Source organism: Nilaparvata lugens, unplaced genomic scaffold (genome assembly GCF_014356525.2).
Source record: "Nilaparvata lugens isolate BPH unplaced genomic scaffold, ASM1435652v1 scaffold144_1_2, whole genome shotgun sequence".
NCBI classification, from domain to species: domain Eukaryota; kingdom Metazoa; phylum Arthropoda; class Insecta; order Hemiptera; family Delphacidae; genus Nilaparvata; species Nilaparvata lugens.
In genome coordinates this window covers 1-20,080 of record NW_024090250.1, presented here as the reverse complement: position 1 = coordinate 20,080, position 20,080 = coordinate 1, and the positions used below count along the sequence as shown (strand labels likewise).

The 20,080-nt window shown below is 33.1% G+C and overlaps 1 protein-coding gene across 2 annotated transcripts; it reads left to right on the top strand.

Moving 5' to 3' along the window:
* The first annotated feature begins 934 nt into the window (after positions 1 to 934).
* Positions 935 to 18,684, top strand: LOC120355437. 2 transcript variants are annotated; one of them, XM_039443806.1, is made up of 4 exons: positions 935 to 1,019; positions 16,919 to 17,004; positions 17,649 to 17,718; positions 18,362 to 18,684. In XM_039443806.1, the coding sequence occupies exons 1-4, from the start codon at positions 1,001 to 1,003 to the stop codon at positions 18,595 to 18,597; spliced, it is 411 nt and encodes a 136-aa protein (XP_039299740.1). In that variant the 5' UTR covers positions 935 to 1,000; the 3' UTR covers positions 18,598 to 18,684. The 2 variants fall into 2 exon arrangements, 1 of the variants encoding a protein (XP_039299740.1); XR_005573518.1 differs by lacking the exon at positions 935 to 1,019 and adding an exon at positions 13,845 to 14,043.
* The last annotated feature ends 1,396 nt before the right edge of the window (positions 18,685 to 20,080 follow it).

Sequence of the window (20,080 nt, the reverse complement as noted above, 5' to 3'; positions counted from 1 at the left end):
TCATATCACATGTCAAGGGGGGAGTTATTTTGCCACTGCCAGGAGTAGTTGGTTTCATGTTCATCAACTTTTTATTGCCTACTGGAGTTGTCTGCTCTATAGAAATGTCATCGTTAATATCAATATCCTGATCAGGTGCAGTATGATTATGCAACCCACTTTTCTCCAATACTTTATGCATTAAGGCGTTCGTTTTCAAAGTTGCGGGACATCCATTGAATAGACACCTAAACGAAACTCTCCCATCCAACATTGTACGTTCTTTTCGGTAATTAAAGCCATCTATCTGAATAGCAACATTATTCCTCTGTGTTGTGAATTTCTTTATTATTGAAGACATAATGATATTTGAAAAAATCACTAGCGATTATGCACAGTTGTTATTATTCAAAAAGGTAATGAGTGATGGCGAACTGTTCATGAAAAATTATGCGAAAAATATGGAATTAAAAAGTGAAAAGGAAAAGGATAGGAAGAAAAATGCCAAGAGAGCTGTCAAGGCAGAATACGGAAGCTCCTGATTGGGAAGAGAAAAAGGTTAAAAGCTTTGAGTCTACTTTATACACTCTACTTTCTACGTTTACTATCATAGTCTCATTTATTTGAGGTAAAAGAGTGAAACATTGTTGACGAAAAAAAAGTTCAAAAACTGCCGCGCTAGGTTGTCATAGTAACACGTAGCCTAGATAAGAACCAGCAATATAAACAAAAACCAGCTGGAGATTATCTGCTTTGAAACAGTCAGCGGTAGTATAGATAACTTTTCAGATTGTTGCCATTATCAGAGTAGGACTTTCACTTTCGTTATCACTCCTGAAGCCGGTAGTTGCTCAGTTACGATAGTCCTAGTAGAACCACAAAGTCGAATTAGGAACAAGAAATAGCACGTGTAGTGTGTAGGTCTATGCCGGTTGAGAAAAATGGAGTCGAAACGTTCAAAAACTGTATGTGGTACGCGTATTTAAATCACTGTTACTAGTCACTCACCCGTCATGCAGTCATGGAATTCACTGAAACAGGTACTTAGAACTTTCATAAACTATCCAAATTCTTCTAATCTTTTATTTCTTTCAAATAACCACTGTAAAATGATGAAAAATACGGAGCAAATAACTAAAACAACATTACAGGGCAGCCCAGTGCTACCAACATTTGAAACATATGAAAATTGGGTTGAAAAAGTACTATAAGTAGTTTTGCCTTAGGCTATATTATTATGTTCTTGTTTATATTTTCTTATTGAACAAATGATTATTATGTTTATTCAATTATCAGGTTACTGTTATTTGAACTGATGATTTAGTGATGAATACTTCCAGTAATGCTTTGTTTGGATGATTTATTCTTTGCATTGTATATTTTCCAAAATAATAAATAGACCTAATACAGAATATTAAGTAGGCTGTAACACGCAAAAACATCATAGTTTTGTTAACTCTAGCAATATTATATGCAATACACTGTACTATACAATTAATTGTGTCAGTATAAGCATGATCAATACAATAAATCACACACCCAGACATTCAACAAATCAAAATAACCAAGATTTCATTTGATTTTTGTTGAAAAATTATTATTTAAATCATTTTTGAACTTTGGATAATATTTTTGAAATGTTTCTTAATATACCTGTATTCAAACAGGTATACTTTGAATAACTGTAGTACAGCTTAAGACTTGGCATATTCCAACAATAAATAATATAATTTATCCACATATATTGAAAAAATAATTTTTATAAATTCAATAGCCTACTGCAATATCATATTTCAATATACATTTTTTTTACACAACACAAAATACAACAGTCATTGGGGAAAAAGCAAGTGATTCTACATTCAAAAACAGAATGATCATAATGATTAATGGAATAAAACAACTGATCCCTATGGATTTGAGGTGTAAGACCCTTCCGACTCTGGTCACCCATGCACTATAAAAAATAGGAAATGTGATTGGGATTGGTAAAGAAGAGGAAAAAGGAGTGAAGAAGGGGTCTGTTGACCAATTACAGTAGAGTTTCTGTTGACAAGTTTGAACTTTCTTTTACAATAGAGTGTGTTAATAACTGAATTTGCGCTTCAAGAATGGGTTATAATAATATCTATAATATCTATTGTTATGGAAGAATGACAATAAAAAATAGAGTATTCAATTAGTAGGGTATGTGGTATTTTTATCATAATTCGCAATTGAGAGTGTCTGAAGGCTTATCTCATCCGGTTGGTTTTGTCATCCTGCTTGCTATCTTCATATTATTTGATCCAGAAGCCTTTCAGAATATAAATATGGAATGAGAATAATTTTTTCAACTTACTCAATTCGATATTAATCAAATAATTCCAGTAATAAAGTTATTAATATGATTAGTAACAAAATTAACCAACTCAACACCTAATTTGGATTTATAGTGATACAAGAATTGAAAAAAAACTTTCAAAATTCAAGTATGGTACAATAAAGCCGAATATGATGAAATTGATTCTTTCATAATTTGAACAGGCTACCCTAGTGGAAGAGATCCATAGAAATGGATAGAAAAACTCTATTGATATCAATAGATGCTCATGGATATCAATAGAAATAATGGTAAATACAGTCAAAGAAAATCTATTAATATCACTGAACGTTTAGTGATATCAATAAATGTAAAAATGGATATCATTAGAAGTAAATACAAACAAATAGACATAATGGTAAATTAATACAGTCAATGAACTTCTATTGATTATATAAAATCTTCATCGATATCAATAAGAATATAAATATCTGAGCTCTCAGGATGATATTACCCATGACAACACACAATGAGAAACTCACGTATTTTTCACGTGAATAAAAAGTGGAAATGTTAAAAGTGAAAATCAAACATTTTTTCAGCTCTCAATTTAGGCTATCTGACCAACAGTTCGGTTGTAAATTCGAATTTTAACCCCTTTCTATCTATTGCAAAAATCGTCTGCAACCCATCGTTATCAAGATAAAAAAATGTTTCATGCCAATAAATTTGATGTACATTTTTTTTAATTTCCAGAAAAGTCTCGCTTTGGGCTTTCTGTGAAATAATTCAGGTGCAGAATTGAATTTCGAACAATTTTTGTCTCTTGCAAAAATCGTCTACAACGCAGCGTTAACGATATATAGACCTTTTACGGTAATTTTAAATGCAGTTAAAAACTGAATAATTTTGGTAGATTTTCAATTTCCACGAAACAATGTATTTTTGATGACTGATTCGGATGTAGAAGTGTATTTCCAGCACTTTTTGACTCTTGCAAAAATCGTCTACAATGCACGGTTAACTATATATAGACCTTTTGCGGTAATATAAAATGCTGTTAAAAATAATAATTTTGGGAAATTTTGAATTTTCTCAAAACAATGTATTTTTGATGACTGATTCGGATGTAGAAGAGAATTTCCAGCACTTTTTGTCTCTTGCAAAAATCGTCTACAATGCACGGTTAACGATATATAGACCTTTTACGGTAATTTTAAATGCAGTTTAAAATAATAATTTTGGCAGATTTTCAATTTTCTCGAAACAATGTATTTTTGATGATTGATTCGGATGTAGAAGTGTATTTCCAGCACTTTTTGACTCTTGCAAAAATCGTCTACAATGCACGGTTAACTAACTATATATAGACCTTTTGCGGTAATATTAAATGCAGTTGAAAACTTAATAATTTTGGCAGATTTTCAATTTTCTCGATACAATGTATCTTTGATGATTGATTCGGATGTAGAAGTGTATTTCCAGCACTTTTTGTCTCTTGCAAAAATCGTCTACAATACACGGGTAACTATATAATAGACCTTTTGTAGTAATATTAAATGCAGTTTAAAATAATAATTTTGGCAGATTTTCAATTTTCTCGAATCAATGTATTTTTGATGACTGATTTGGGTGTAGCTGTGAATTTCCAGCACTTTTTGTCCCATGTGTGCCGGACACTCCTTTTAATTCAGGCCTTTTCCCTAGTTATAATAGTAAATTTAATACGCAATAGACTAGAGCCATTATTGTAAGTGAGTTAGCGAAATAAATTATTTTCTCTCTCTATTATGAACGGCCATGACTTCAAGTTTCCCATGATAGATATTTAAAAATTGTGGCTCCGAGTCGTCGAGGAATGTAGATTATGGAATTATCTCTAAAACTTAGCCTTCTTGTCGCGACATAAAATGCGATAAGTTGGAAAACAGCAAGCATTGAAATTATAACAAACTACCGATTTTGCAGTTACTATTTGGTCCAAAGGCTGTAGAAGCCACGCGACGATTGGTCAAATTGATTCCATTCGCCCAATAGGAGACCTGTTTCTAAATACAGTAGTGGGGATTCCCCAGTTGAGAGACCAGATTACGTTCTGGAGGACACTTTGCTAGGAGCACTACGAGAGTAAAGATGTAGTCACTATGTTTCCCCCTTTTTGGGCAGGTTTATAAGTTTATTTCAGTAGTTAATGTAGGAGCTAGTTTTATTTTTTATTAATGTTTAAATTTACTAGTAGTGCCATGTCCTGAAAGGTTTAATTGTGTTTCTTCATCATGTACGAATAATTGTTTCTTCAAATAACCGCTAAGGTACGTAAAATAAGGTTAAAATATAATTTAGGGAATTTAATTGATTGAAACTTCCATAAGAGTATTGAATTAATTAAGCCTGTTATTTTTCAAGTTAATAATATTGATTGAGAATAATCCTTTTGATTTTATTAGTGATGGAAGATAATTATAAATTTTTTTTCTACAGAAGTATAGAAAGTTTTCAGTTATGTTACATTTGAGTTATTGTTTCTGGAGATATATTATCGTAGAGTATTGCTGAAAGTCAGGAAGATAGCCTTTAAATTGGAATGAAACTTTTAAGAATTGTTCATATTGAGTTTATGACATTTTTTAATTTATATTTTTCAGACTCTGTTTTCTTATGTCATTAAGGCTTTTGAATGATTTAGTAAATTTTTTATGATAGAAATCTTAATAGATGAAGAAGAAAGTTTTTCTTCTCCAGGCAAACATTATCTTTCCTTAAAGTGAAATTTTCAATATTTTTTTCTTTTATTGTGTTATAAAGTGTCTTGTTTTATTAGGTGATAAATTCATAATTTCAGTTGATACTAGTTTTTGGACTTGTATTTGTAGGTAAATCAAATCATAAACTCTGGAATGTTCATTTTTAATTAAGGTTCTGAGCAGTTTTGGGCGAATGCCCGTTATTTACACTTGGATTGCGTCCTATAGTTCATAAATAATAAATAAAATAAATGTTGGCTGGCGCACAAGTTTCCAACAATACTAGCCGAGCTACTATATGAAAAATTATATTTGATTTCGCAAACCAAACGAAAAATATCATATAAAATAGCATCATTTCAATTTGAATTATTTGTGAAGAAAGATCCATTAATTCTGATAAAAAGAATCAGTAGTTTAAAGATAAAAATCTATATAAAATGAGGATTCAAAGAATGAGAGAATTTAATTAATTGTAATCAATAGATAACTCCTGTTTTAGCTTTTGATGAATTGTAGGAAGAGTTAGAAATTAATGCTGTAATACATTTATTTACAGCGGTTCATGTGTGTTCCCAAACCAACTTCTTGTACTACCACCCCTTTGGTTCCGCAACTTTATGTAACACCGCTTCAAGACACCCGTTCAGACGACAGGTCTAGGGACGTAAGAGGACGTCGCCGTCAAGCCAAATTCAACCGGTAAAAGCTCACCGCCAAAAACAAGGTACTGTAACCCCAACGATAAAGCAACGTACAGACCAACGAAAGTGCAGTGTAGTGAAACAAAGGTTCATTCGAGAATGTCAATCAAAAGTGGGGATTCAAAATTATTATGAAATGGGTTATATGGGTTACTATCGACGAAACTTGGGTTCAACGGGCTTTTCTTTCTTGAGTAATTTTATGTTGAAGTTAATTATTTGTTATTTGATGACTGATATTGTTTGGTTTTGTGATGTATTGCTATCTAAACGGGGATAGTAATGCGCCCCCGAATCAGATGAAGAATGTCAACAAAGTAACATGAAATTGTTGTTTCTGTTGTTCGATTTTAGTTGCCAATGTTTATTGAAACTGTTTGTATTTTTCAATTATTTCAAATTGTAGTGATTTTCTATAGTATAAACCTATTAAATCAGGCATGGCAAGATTAATTGAAGTTTTCTTGACTCTAGCCCGTTCACCTGCATGAATTAGGTATAGACTCAGGTATTTTCTAGATGTGTCGGCCTATTTCTAAATTCTAAATTTTATTCAAAATTATCTTATCTATTATCTTTTAAAAAGTGCAGGCACACATGCAAAAATCCTGTCAGACGTGCCGTTAACGTGCTACTGACGTTTATAATTTTTAAAAATAGTACCTATTTTATCATAGAAAGTTCTGAAAAAATCAAGAACGTTTCTGTTCATATAATCAACCTTGTCCTAGAATTTCAAATGATTCTATACAAAATTGAAAAAGTTATATCATTTTTTTCAAATTAGAACTCAGTTTATGCTTGAAACCATGGCAGTAGTGAACTTTCAACCTAGACATTGAAAATAATGATTTTCGAGTTTTCAATTCAAATGATAACCGTCTACTATTTTATTGATTCCAACATTATTCCAAGTGTCAATCACAAGCCACTCATGTGGCTTCACTTAGTTATGCTTTTAATATGAAAATTATTCTAAAAACATGGGATCTATAAATTCTGCAATACCGATATTCAAATATCACGCAAAATTGTATTCATGCATACGATTAAATACAAAGCGCATGCGCCATTAAAACTGCATTTGACCTACATTTATATTTCGTATCCTCAGTCGATTCTGAACATTCTAGAGGTTATTTCAATGAGATAAATATTCTCACACATACCTCATTCAATTTTCGTAAAAGTAGACTTCCAATTGGAATGATAATTTTATATTGATAGAAATCAATTTAATTCACAAAAACACAGCTATTCCTACAGTGGCAGACTGGCAATAGAGGCTCTTGTTGCCTCTCTCTGGTAGAGAGTTAGTGGGGAGGATATTTTTAATATTCTTCCCAAAGAATGGACATTGATATGTCCAAAGCTCCGCCAATTTATGTAGATGCATAACAATATGATTACTATCTATAGTTATTATATTAAAAATTGCTTTTTCATATCATATACAGTTCAATAGTTATTTTCTTAGTCTATATTATGTAAATTCATCTATAACTTTGCTGTATTGTAAGCTATTGTATATAAGTGTATAAGCCAGTATATATTGTAATCTACATAAATAAAGTACTCAATCAATCAATCAATCAATCTGTCATGGCTGCCCTTAGTTAGCCGTGTAACACATTGAGAGCGCTGAAAGCACACCAACAGCCACTCTATGGTTTACTATATTAGCTCGTTGATTGCACAAGCTTGAACGTTGGAAGTGGAAGCTTGGTTGGCTTGAACAACGAACATGGCTTGAAAGTTTTTAGGTAATACCCTTGGAGGAAGGAAGGTGTGGAGGAACAGTTAGGAAAGGGAAGTGTAGATCAGAAATTCAGAGTCGGCCATCTTGGCATACACAAAACATTGATTTTGTCATGCAAGTGTGTGTTAATTGAAGTCGTAATAATTTGGCTTATATCATGAATTTTTGAAAAAAATATTTATCATGGTTGCGTGTGCAGCTTATGGTTGTACAAATCGCCAAGGAAAACCTAACATCACTTTCCATATGTAAGTAAATTTATCTATTACGAATCATAGTAGCCTACTCTACAAAACTAGCCCATAGCAAAAATTCATTATTTTTGCTGCCTGCTGCTACTAATTTTTAATTTTTTTCTATTTGGCAAACAGACAGGAATTTACCAAATCATAATACAATATTATGATATTGGATTAATAATTATTTAAAAGGAAATTACTTAGCATAACCTAAATGTGTTTGAATCCTAACCTGGGAATGAATTACTATTTTGAATGATATTTTAGTATTATGAGGATTTGAGGTATAATTTTCTCATATTTTTTGTATTTGGCAAACAGATAGGAATTTACCAAATCATAATACAATATTATGATATTGGTTTAATAAATATTTGAAAGAAAATTAGTTAGCATAACCTAAATGTGTTTGAATCCTAACCTGGGAATCAATTACTATTTTGAATAATATTTTACTGTTATGAGCATTTGAGCTTTAAATTTATTATTATTCCAATGCGTTTATTTCTACTTATTTAATTCCATTTGATATGTCACATTCATAAGTTTTTTAGGTAGCCTAGCTATTTTTAAAGAAGCTAGGCTACTCCAGTAGATATTAACCTTTATAGGCCTATTTTTCTAAATTGTTTTCGTTGTATTTTCTAAGCATTATATATTGTGCAATTTATAGCTGGCGCCAAAAGATTAGGCTAGTTCCTCGCTTATAAAACCTACTAACAACTGATGTAGGGAATGTATCTATTGTAGGCCTATCTTTTGATTTCTAAAATATCACTTAGGCGTGGCTCAATGACAACTTTAATTGACAACATCAGCTGTAGGAACACACAATTAATGTAATTAATTCATTACCCTCTATTTCATGTTGCAGGTTCCCAAAAGATCCAGTAAGGCGATCTAAATGGGTGGCAGCTGTCAGAAGGCAAAATTGGACCCCATCTAGTGCTTCAAGAATATGTTCTGCTCATTTCAAAGAAGATGATGTTGATAGGACATCCCTATCCTGTGTCAGAATTAGAGAGAATGCAATTCCCTCCATATTTCCTGCATTCCCAACATATTTACAAACTAACACTGTGAGTTGTCTCCCATTTTTACAATTATTTGCTGCACAGTAAATCTAGCTCTTAAACTTACGACTCAACCATTACTTGTTTAGACTACATATTTATTGCTTGTTTGGAGTTGAAGATATCAAACCAAGTTTTATTTGTTACATCAACATAATCTTTAGTACTTATTTTTAATAAAGTACACCAACAAGAGTCATAAATGATCAAAAATATACAAATATACAGTAGCCTACCTATATAAAATTTGTAGCCAATGCAGCTACTGTAAGCTATATCAAAGTTCCTCAGCCCTACCCCTTGAGCTAAGGTGTTAATTGAGTGATTTGAAAGTTTCATTTTTCAAATTTTGCTTGAATACTCATTATGAAATTCATGCATGGCATCAAAAATGAATGCTGATTGAAAGAGTGGTAGAATATTCTCTTCCATATTATGAATTTTCCTACAAATTTTTATATTTTTCTTAGTTGTTGAAGCAGTTGAGTTTTGAGTAAAATTCAAAGTTTCACAATAAGTGTAAAATAGTCTATTTATGGCCATAATCGCCAGTAAACATATTTGCTGAAAAATGCAGTTATTTAGGCCTGTATTTTATCCTCATGATACCTGTTGTGCTCATAGGAAATATTATGTTCTTTAATTGGAATTTTATTTTTTTGGTCTTAATTCTACTGGAAATTCTCTTCTTTAATGTATTGTTTTCTTTGTACCTACTGTTATTTGTATTTTTCCAGAAATGTATTTCTATTTCTTGATCCATGATTTTACAAAACCAATTATTTTTGCTTTTATATTGTTACCAGGTACCTAGACAAAAGAGAAAAAGGCGTGCTCCATCACCACCGCATTCACCAGTCCAAGTTAATGAACCACTGTCTCCTCAGCCATCAACATCAGCTACAGTAGACAACGTAACTCCCAGAAAGAAGAAACTTTTGCTTTGTCTTTGCATTATATTTCACCCCAGGCTTATGAATATGTTCGAGCACAATTTGATACATGTCTGCCAAGCTGCTCAACATTGTCAGCTTGGTATAAAACAGTTAATGCTGAACCCGGCTTTTGTACTGAAGCTTTGAATGCAATAAAATTATATTGCAAAGCTAATGATGAACATCCTGTTGTAACATCCTTGATTATTGACAGCATGTCAATCAAACAATTTGTTAAATGGGATGGCCAAAAGCATGTGGGCTATGTAAATTTTGGAGTCGATCTCGACGACAATAGCATTGAACATGCCAAAGAAGCCCTAGTTTTTCTACTCAATTGCGTGAATGGGTCATGGAAGTTCCCTATCGCCTATTTTTTTATAGCAGGCATCTCTGGAGAGCAACTAGCTGGTCTAGTGCTTAGGTGTCTGAATCTTTTAAATGACACCGGAGTCACTGTCTGCTTCATTACGTTTGATGGAGCTCCAAATAATTTGAGCATGGCAAAAACTCTAGGTTGCTCTTTTTTGCCAAATCAATTAAAAACTTTTTTTGCACCCAGACACTGGTGAAAAGGTATTCGTATTTCTGGACCCATGTCACATGCTGAAATTAGTCAGAAATACCATTGGTCAGAAGATCCTTCTGAGCAGTGAAGGAGAAATGAAATTTGAATTCATTGAAAAACTGTACAATGTTCAGGAAGCTGAGGGCTTGCATGTTGCAAATAAATTGACAAAAGGTCATATTAATTGGTATGACCAAAAGATGAAGGTGAAGTTGGCTGCACAAACGCTGAGTGAATCGGTCTCAGTGGCTATTGATTACTGTCATGTGAAGCAGATTGCTGGGTTTGAAGAGAGTGAAGCCACAGCCATCTTCCTGAGACATTTCAATTTTTTGTTTGATGTCCTGAACTCACGTTCAGTCAAATCATTTGCTGGGAAGAAGGCCCTATGTGAAGAGAACTATGAATCACATAAGGAAATCATGCTCTATCTAATTGATTACATTAAGAAATTGAAAAATGTTGATGGCTCTCAAGTAATAACTAGTAATAGGAAAATAGGATTTTTAGGTTTTGTTGTCTGTATTTTAAGTACCATTGGGCTGTATGAAGAACTCATTCTAAATAAGAAAGTGTTGTAGTATATTCCTATGTACAAAATAAGTCAAGATCATCTTGAGCTACTTTTTGCCAAGATTCGATCCAAAGGTGGTTGGAATAACAACCCAACGCCCATCCAGTTTGTGAGTGCATTGAAAAAAATTATCATTGCCACAGAACTTTCAGATTTGAAATCTGGAAATTGTATTCCCATGGAAAGCATCCACATTCTACATGCAAGCTCTGCCACTCCTCCTACTGCAAATCCAATGATGAATATCAACTTAACATCAGAGAGACAGCGATCTCTTGATGAGGATGCCACAATTGATCCTCTTTTTGATCATTTGTATGCTTCACTTCCTGAGGATTTGATTTTATCTGAGATATCTCAGGATATAGTTGAATATGTAGGAGGATTTGTGGTGAAGTATTTGATGAAGAAGCTTTTGTGTGGTGAATGTTCTAATTCTCTGAAGAAAGAAACTTCAAATACTGGCCTTGTTCATTTTAAAAGTAAAGGTGCATTAATACACCCCTCAGACGATGTAGTTGCAGTTTGCAGGCTTACTGAAAAATATTTCAGGGCTTACTTTGTTACTACGGGTTGTGATGGCCGATTAGTATCAGATGGGAGGGTAACCAAATTGAATGTGAATCAAGTGGCAACCAAAGTAATGAAGAAATGTGTGAATACTGCTATATTTGATAGCCTTGCAGTTCACTGTACTGAACAAGAAATTGGCTCCTGCCACTTGACCAATCTACTTAAGTGCATTGTAGTCAAGTATATAGATATTCGGCTACATTACTTGGCTAGGAGGACAGCTGACCTGTTACACTGCAGGAAGAAGAGATAGTCACTGACTCATTTAATAACGTTTCAAGGGTTGTAATATCCAAGTTAGGGTATGGTCACAGCTTGAGCAAGCTTGCCGTCAGGTTTCCTTGCTGCAGGTTTGATTCAATGTTTAACTTTACGTGCTGCATGTTTTTGGCTCCAAAAATTTAACATTGTATCAAACCTGGAGCAAGGAAACCTGACGGCAAGCTTGCTCCAGCTGTAACCATACCCTTATGCACAAGTTAATATGTATAAAGGTTACAGTAATTTGATTAGACTATTTATTGGTATTCACTACACTAGTTAAGTCGTGGTATTTGTTGAGTCTATAATAGTACATTAGAAAATATTAACCCCTGATTTTTTTCTAATATACTACCATAGAAACTGAATATGAAGTTGAAAGAAATCAAGAATCTCAGCTAAAAAGTAGGCTATTTAGAAACATTTTGAATGGTCGACTTTTTTATTTATTTATTTGAGGAAATACAAAAACACTTACTAGATAAGGCACAAAAGTCTAAAACGTCTTGATTCTGAATTACAGTGAATTTCTGAATCTAGGATATGTCCAAGATTATTCACTTCCAACACTCTCTAATTTTCACTTTCAAAAATTAAAAGTAGTTTTAATCAAAAGTTGACAACATTCAACTTGTGTCTTAGTTTTAATCAATTGAAAATGTAAGAATGTATGAATTTTTGTATTTTATTATAAAATTCATTCTAATTTTAAGTTGAAATAGAACTTGATAAGAAGCAAAGATACTTATTCTGTATAGTTTGAAAATGTAATTTGTAGAACATTACAAGTAGAAAATATATAATATAATAATGTATATTATTGCAAATACATGCATCCCTATTTTTCACCTAATTGTTTTTTTAATTAACCTAGTCTCTAACCCAGTTATGTGTAAAATAATAGAATTTAATCCAATATTTCAAAGTTATATTCATGTTTTCAGTTAGAACCATCATGATTTTCGTTGAACATGCTTGCTTAGCCTCTGATGAACTCTTAAATGTTTCATGTGCATGCATGAACATTGTAGACTCATGTAAAATCTATACATTTTATAAATACTTGATAGTAGGCAAATAATAATAGTAGGATAATAGGCAAATAGTTAGGCGGTTTCGTGGGTCTTTTCTACTTGATGTAACCTACTGTCAGCTCCAGCTGATGTAATGCATCTATTGTCTCTTGATTTCAAAAACATCACCTAGACTTAGCTAAATGACAACCACAATTGACAATATCAGCTGTTGGAGTGCACAAGAGACCAACGAAACCGCCTATTTAGCTGATTGATATCAGCTAAACAGATATCATTCTAACAGCTGGTTTGATTGGCGTTATTTTTGATACCGGAATGTTTTTAAAAAGGCTTAGGCTTTTTTTTACATTTTATGACCAAAAATATTAACTAAATCCTCAAAATTGCTTTATTACAGTCATTAAAGGAGTGACCGTATCCGAGTGGGCTAAGCGCTGGCTTGCTAACCCTAAGATTTTTTACTTGTTTACAAAATTACGTACTTAGGTTACTATTAATGTCTAGTTAACTTAAAAAAATTACTTTTGAATAATATGTTGAACATATACGTCTCTTTATGAGAGTGAACGATCGAGTATTGTTGGAAGTTAAGTAAGAGAACTATTTCAAGATTGAATCTGTTTTTTGCTTATAAGAATTCAAATAATAGCGCTTGAAGGTGTGTATGCCAAGATGGCCGAACGCACTACACTTCCAATGCATGGGAAGCATAGGTAACTGTTCCTCCACACCTTCCTTCCTCCAAGGTAATACCTAAAGAGAGATGGGAAGTTCGGATCACTTTACTGATTCGGGTCAATTGTTCACGTTCACTGCCGCAACCCGTTCAAAAAGACCCGTTCAATTGAACCGGTCTGTCACGTGACACCACCTCTGCCGCCATCTTAGATCTTACATGATGATGAAGTACATTTTGAGCTTTCTATAGTGGACTAGTGGATTCATTTTATTCAAGTTTTTAGTGAAATTTAATCAAATTATCTTTAAAATGTGGTAAAATTTATTCCTTATTATCGGATTCATCAATTTTAATGTAAAGAAAGATGGAAATAGTCTATTTTCGTGTCGTGGCTTCATCTTATTCATGTTTACAGTTTATTGAATGTTATAGTTTAAACTGTGGTGAAATGTATTCCTTTTTATCAGATTCAACGATTGTGAAGATGGAAATGATCTATTTTTGTTCAATTCAACCTGATTCATTGCATTGCTTCTAAAGTTTCGATATTTTACAATTTCTGTTTCAATGACTTGCGAGTGCACGTGCACGAGTTGCAACTTGCAATGAAGTTTGGGTGAGTTTTATTTTCATCACAAATGGTACTTGAGTATTAAACGGAGGCCACTATTACGAAACGCGCCGCGGCACTTATAGAAGGTTAAATTGTTATAGATGTTGTAGTAGAACTATTCTAGTATTGTTGTGAGTCGAGCGTTATCAGATGGGTCATGTGTCTACTCGCAAAATCCCCTCCAAGTAGGCCAAGGTCAGGGTCGTTGACCGGAGCGCGCGCCATTCCCTGTCATCGCCTGTCACTGTGTCTGGTCAGTGTACTGAGTGATTTATTGCCGTGCGCTACTACTGCTATACGTGTTTCAATAATGAGTGACGTGATTTTGTTGTGGGATTTACCTCGAAATGAAGAGGATAGTGTAAGTTTCTTTCAAGAATGGCATCTTTTGCCTTCAGTGAAATTGTGTGTTAACGACCACGAAATGAAGTTGTATTTCGGTAAGGAATATCCATTCTGGCAGTGCAATGTACATTCGTGTCGTAAAAAGGTGTCTATTAGGGTTGATACTTGGTTCGGACATAGCAGATTAGCGTTCACGACTATTGTTCATTTTATTTACTTTTGGGCCGAGGAACTAACCTCACTAAAATTCTGTCAGAAACAGTTAGGCATGGCCGGTAAAACAGTCATCGACTGGAACAGTTATATGAGGGAGGTTTGTGTATTCAGTGTTGAAAACAAGAATAGTGGAAAAATTGGTGGTGAAGGTAAAATTGTCGAAATTGACGAGAGTTTGTTTACCAAGCGTAAAAATAACGCCGGGAGAGTGCTACCACAGCAGTGGGTGTTCGGAGGTCTGTGCCGCGAAACAGGACAGAGGTTTTTAGTAAAAGTGCCGAACCGTGGGGCAGATACATTGCTTACTGAAATATTGAACCATATTGAACCGGGAAGTACGATAATTTCAGACTGTTGGAAAGGTTACAAGTCTGAGGAACTAGAAAACGCCGGCTTCACACATTTCACGGTAAACCACAAATACAACTTCGTGGACCCTGACACTGGGGCTAGTATGCAATATGTCGAGCGAATGTGGGGCAGTGCAAAGTGGAGAAATAAAAGGCAGCGAGGAACTGCGCGCCATCATTTGGATAGCTATTTGGTAGAATACGTGTGGCGATCAGATGTGACTGCTAGCGGCGGCGACGCTTTCAACTCCATCCTGACCGACATTGCTGCGTTCTGGGTTGCACAACGTCAGAACCAGGCGTCGGATTAATTCTAAACTTCACCTGTTAATCTATTAAAGTGTGTTCTTTCCAATTATGTAGTTATTTATGGTATCCCGTACGAAATATTTCTGTAGGTTAGGTGGCCTCCGTTTAATACTCAAGTACCCAAATACTTATAGTGATTCAAAATTACTTGTTGGTCATAAAAAGAATATTTAATACTTTTAGATTGAATTCCCTTTTTCATTTGAATATGTCTAAATTTGCTTTAAACTCAAATTGATTCTACATAAATTTCTACTGGGTAGGTTGGCTTTGTACACCAAACGGCAATAGTTCTGTTTGAACATTTTTTCATTGCAAACTATTTCAATATTTTAAATTTATTATTTACTCGTTTTGTTCTAAGGTGTTTATCGATTATTATTTTTGGCTTTGAAGAGACGAAATCATCTTTTCTGTAATGAAATCTCATAAATTGGCCTATACTAGGCTAGCTTTAAGCTACGTTTACAGGTTTACACCAATGTTAATGTTATTGATAAAATTTTTATTTCTCCTTCCTTATAGATTCTATTAGATTGAACGAAACTTGACAAAGTGAAGATGGAAATTATCTATTTTCGTTTAATTCAACCTGATTCATTGCATTGCTTCTAAAGTTTCGATATTTTACAATTTCTGTTTCACTGACTTGTGAGTGCACGAGTTCCAACTTGTAATAAAGTTTGGGTGACTTATTTGCTGAAAATTTTCTTTAAACTCAAATTGATTCTACATAAATTTCTACTGGGTAGAGAAAGCCGTTTCCGAGAAAATCACGAAAAACCCTGTTCTTGACAACATTTTCGCCATTTTAGCCGCCATCTTGAATTGCATTTGATCGAAATTGTTTGTGTTGGATCCTTATAGTGAAAGGACCTTAAGTTCCAAATTTCAAGTCATTCCGTTAATTGGGAGATGAGATATTGTGTACACAGATGCACATACACTCATACATACACACACACACACACACACACACACACACACACACACACATACAGACCAATACCCAAAAACCAGTTTTTTGGACTCAGGGGACCTTGAAACGTATAGAAATTTAGAAATTGGGGTACCTAGATTTTTTTCGGAAAGCAATACTTTCCTTACCTATGGTAATAGGGCAAGGAAAGTAAAAGGAGCCTCCTATATAATTATGCCAATATAAAGGTGCGTACAGACTTATGCACCGCGAACATGAGCAATTCACTTTTAATCAACTGATGCCAAGCTTTTTATATCTGTATCTTACCGTTTCTGTAAAAATACAGATATAATCAGCTGATTAAAAGTGAATTGCTCATGTTCGCGGCGCGTATATCTGTACGCACCTTTAGAGTGAAAATCAGACTATAGAATATTCATCATAAATCAGCTGACAAGTGATTACACAGATGTGTGGAGAAGCCAGTCTATTGCTGTATTTCCATAAGGTCTATAGTTTCAATCAGGTACTTGTGGATGAGAATATGGCGTGAGGTCTACTGTTCACAGAATTATTGATTATATTTGATTTAGTATATTCCATGTTGTGGTCTCATATTCAGTAAACTTAAAAGATTTTGGTCTAAACCCAACAAAATGTCATCAATAACCAACCTCACAATATAATAAAGGAATAAAAATAATGGAATAAAAATAACATGTCGTTTTTGTTTTAGATTGTTCATCTCCAATTACCGATGATCAACTGAAAATTGCTAAAGAAGTAGAGAAACTATTGTCAAAAACATCACCTGGAACTAAGGTAATAAATTTCTACTGTATCATTTTCAGTTTTGTTTTAAGGTGGTTTTCATTCACGCATAATTACATGACAACCGATTGTCCTTGAAATTAAAATGGTTGACAAATACGCAGTCCGCAGCATATGAAGTGTTTTTGTTTTCAGGACCCGAAGTACATAATGTCACACGCAGTGAACATAAACTAAATATGGTAGTATGAAAAAGGCATCAAAGATATGATTACCGATTATAATAAATTATTTAATATCTATTTTGTAATTATTGATGATGTATATTATATGATCATAGATATTATCACAGCTTTTTCTGTTAGTACTATGGTAAAAGTAGGTGATAATGAACTTATATTTCACATCAAATAGAAATATCTCCAGCATCAAAACTATATGAAGCAAGGATGGGCTTATTCTATTGATTAGGCTAATGAAATAGTAGCCTACTATTACAGTTATTATAATTATTATGAATATAGTAGTCAATTAAAAAATGGAAATTGTAACTATAAACTTTCAATAATCATTATCCAATCAATCATCTTGATTTTATTCATAGCTTTAGGCTAATCTTGAATAATTTTGATATTCTCAAAAAACTAGAAGAATAACTTTAGCTAATTTTATTATAATTGTTATTCTTTCTATAGATGGTCGATTCCTTTGAAATAGATGAAACAGAATCAGAAAAGTTGGGAAATAAGAAGACTACTCACACAGGTTTGTATGTTTTCCTCTTCTAATATGCTTTGTGGTAGGAATTATTTGAATAAATGAACCACCTCAGCATAAGTTGTTCTCAACAAATAATTCATATTTCATTTGAACATAAGTGTTCCCCATTCTACTGCTAGCTGAACATATTGTTTTCATGATACGAATAATTTTTGGCCTAAATTCTTGAATGTCACAGTTATGCAAGATACATAAAGTGCATTTTCAAACATTTTTAATTGGAGTTCATAGCTTCCATATTTTAAAAGGATTCTCTGTACTAACATTTAAAAATAATGCAAAAAATACAGTTGGAGAACAATGAATTTACTCTTAAAAAATGTGCTTACTACACTTCATTTGAATTTGATTTTTTAGTTATTTTATTAGTTGCCTTGGAATTACTCTTGCATAGTGAAATTGCAAGAGATTGTTGTTCTCTATGAATCTCACTCTGTAGGATGTCCTGAGCTCATAAACAAAACATGTGAATTTTTGACGTGTGAACATTAGACGTTCTCAATAAAAATATTTGTAACTTCATATTACAATGGATCCTATAGATGAAGCTTTTATCCTGAATTTCTCTTATCATCTACTCTTGACAGATTAATTTCCATCTAATTGATGATCTAATAATGAATTCCAGGTAGAAAGAAGAAAACCAGAATTATTGACCTTGAAGAAGAAAACAAGAATCTTAAAGAGCAGATAGCTGAACTGCAAAACATACAACACTCAGATCAGCCAAGTTCTACTTGTGATGGTGAGCTTCAGTTTTGTATATTTACATTATTTCAAATTGAAACCATTCTACAACGTTTTACCAACTCACTTTTGTTCATGCCTGTCCGACTAGCTAGAGACTTGAAACTTTCAGGATAGGTCAGAACCCAATGACAATGCATTTTTCATTGTTTTTCAAAAATTTACCAATTTCTTCTTGAATGAAAAAGACTAAGAAATTGTCAAAAAACCACAGATTTATTGATACTTAGAAAGACCGGTTCGGTTATTACACCATTGTCAATCTCTGATAAACTGATCAGTGGTACTGATCTGTTTCTGTGGTTTTTTTACAATTTCTTAGTCTTTTTCATTCAATATGAATAATTACCACAATATCAACTTCTCAACTACACAAAAAGTGAAAACAAAAAAAAAAAAAAACAATTTCTTCCTTTTTGTGGATAACAGGTTATCATTAGAAAAAAAGTAGTACTTTGTCATTGCAAATTGCAACATATAATCATTGGCTTTTTTATATCCAATGGAGAGACGAGAAAAATCAGGTCTACAATGAGAGTAACATGTTGAAATACAATTATAAATCATTTCTCAGATGTAGTTATGTACTAAAATAGATATTCAAATTTAAAATAAGCTTACAGACTATTTGAGATGAAATCAGTCATGATTAGCACTGCTATCAACAATCTGTAAGATAACAATAATATAACTGTTCCAGTTCAGAATCAATGAACTAGTACATGCGTCTGTATCTGCCTGCCAGAGCAGAAATTTCTGGGATAGCAACCCTGTACTGATGAAGTACTATGGGGAATGTCTTGGCTTATAGCCCAGTCAATAAAGGTTTTTTTGATCCAAAAATTAAATAGAAGCTGTATCTCTCACCATCGATAGAACCCTCCCAGAGGGTCATTCTCCAAAAGTCCCAAGAAATCTCCCTGGAGCTTTCACCCCTAGCCACCCTCAAAGTTGAAAAATGCAGGTAATCACGGAAAATCAATTATCTCTGTAACCATTGATCGGAAAGAGTTCTATTATATGTCATTCGATTCGTTACATTATGGACTACAATATCAGTTCTATTCGTTTTTCTTGTTAAAATAATATATATGTAAAAATTTAGGGGGGTTGCGATTTGATTTTTTTGTTTTATCCGATTAACTTCGAAGCAAGTGATTTAAAAGAAAAATGATCCAAATAATTAATGTAGTCACTTCCATTGCAAATCCATTAATGTATATTGTTACGTATTTGCGATTTGATTTGACGCTGTGGAAGGGGAAACAGCCGACGCGGTACAGCACAGCTGACTCTCTTCGCCATAGTAAACAGTAAACAGGAATTGAATTATCTCTGTAACCATTAATCAGAAAAAAATCTATCATATGTCATTCGATTCGTTATATTATTGACTACAATATTAGTTGTATTCATTTTCTCAATAAAACAAACAGTTTCCTTGATAAAATAATTTATATGATAAAATCTGGGGGTTTTTCGATTTGATTTTTTTTTGTTTTCTCTGATTAACTTTGAAGCAAATGATTTTAAAGAAAAATGAGCCAAATAATTAATGTCGGAAATTTCATTGCAAGTCCATTGATGTGTATTGTTATGT

Bases quoted from the DNA above. Each gene is read 5' to 3' on its own strand.
- LOC120355437 (XM_039443806.1), top strand. The intron at 17,005-17,648 runs GTAATAAATTTC...TTCTTTCTATAG, and splicing joins AAACATCACCTGGAACTAAG to ATGGTCGATTCCTTTGAAAT. The intron at 17,719-18,361 runs GTTTGTATGTTT...AATGAATTCCAG, and splicing joins TAAGAAGACTACTCACACAG to GTAGAAAGAAGAAAACCAGA.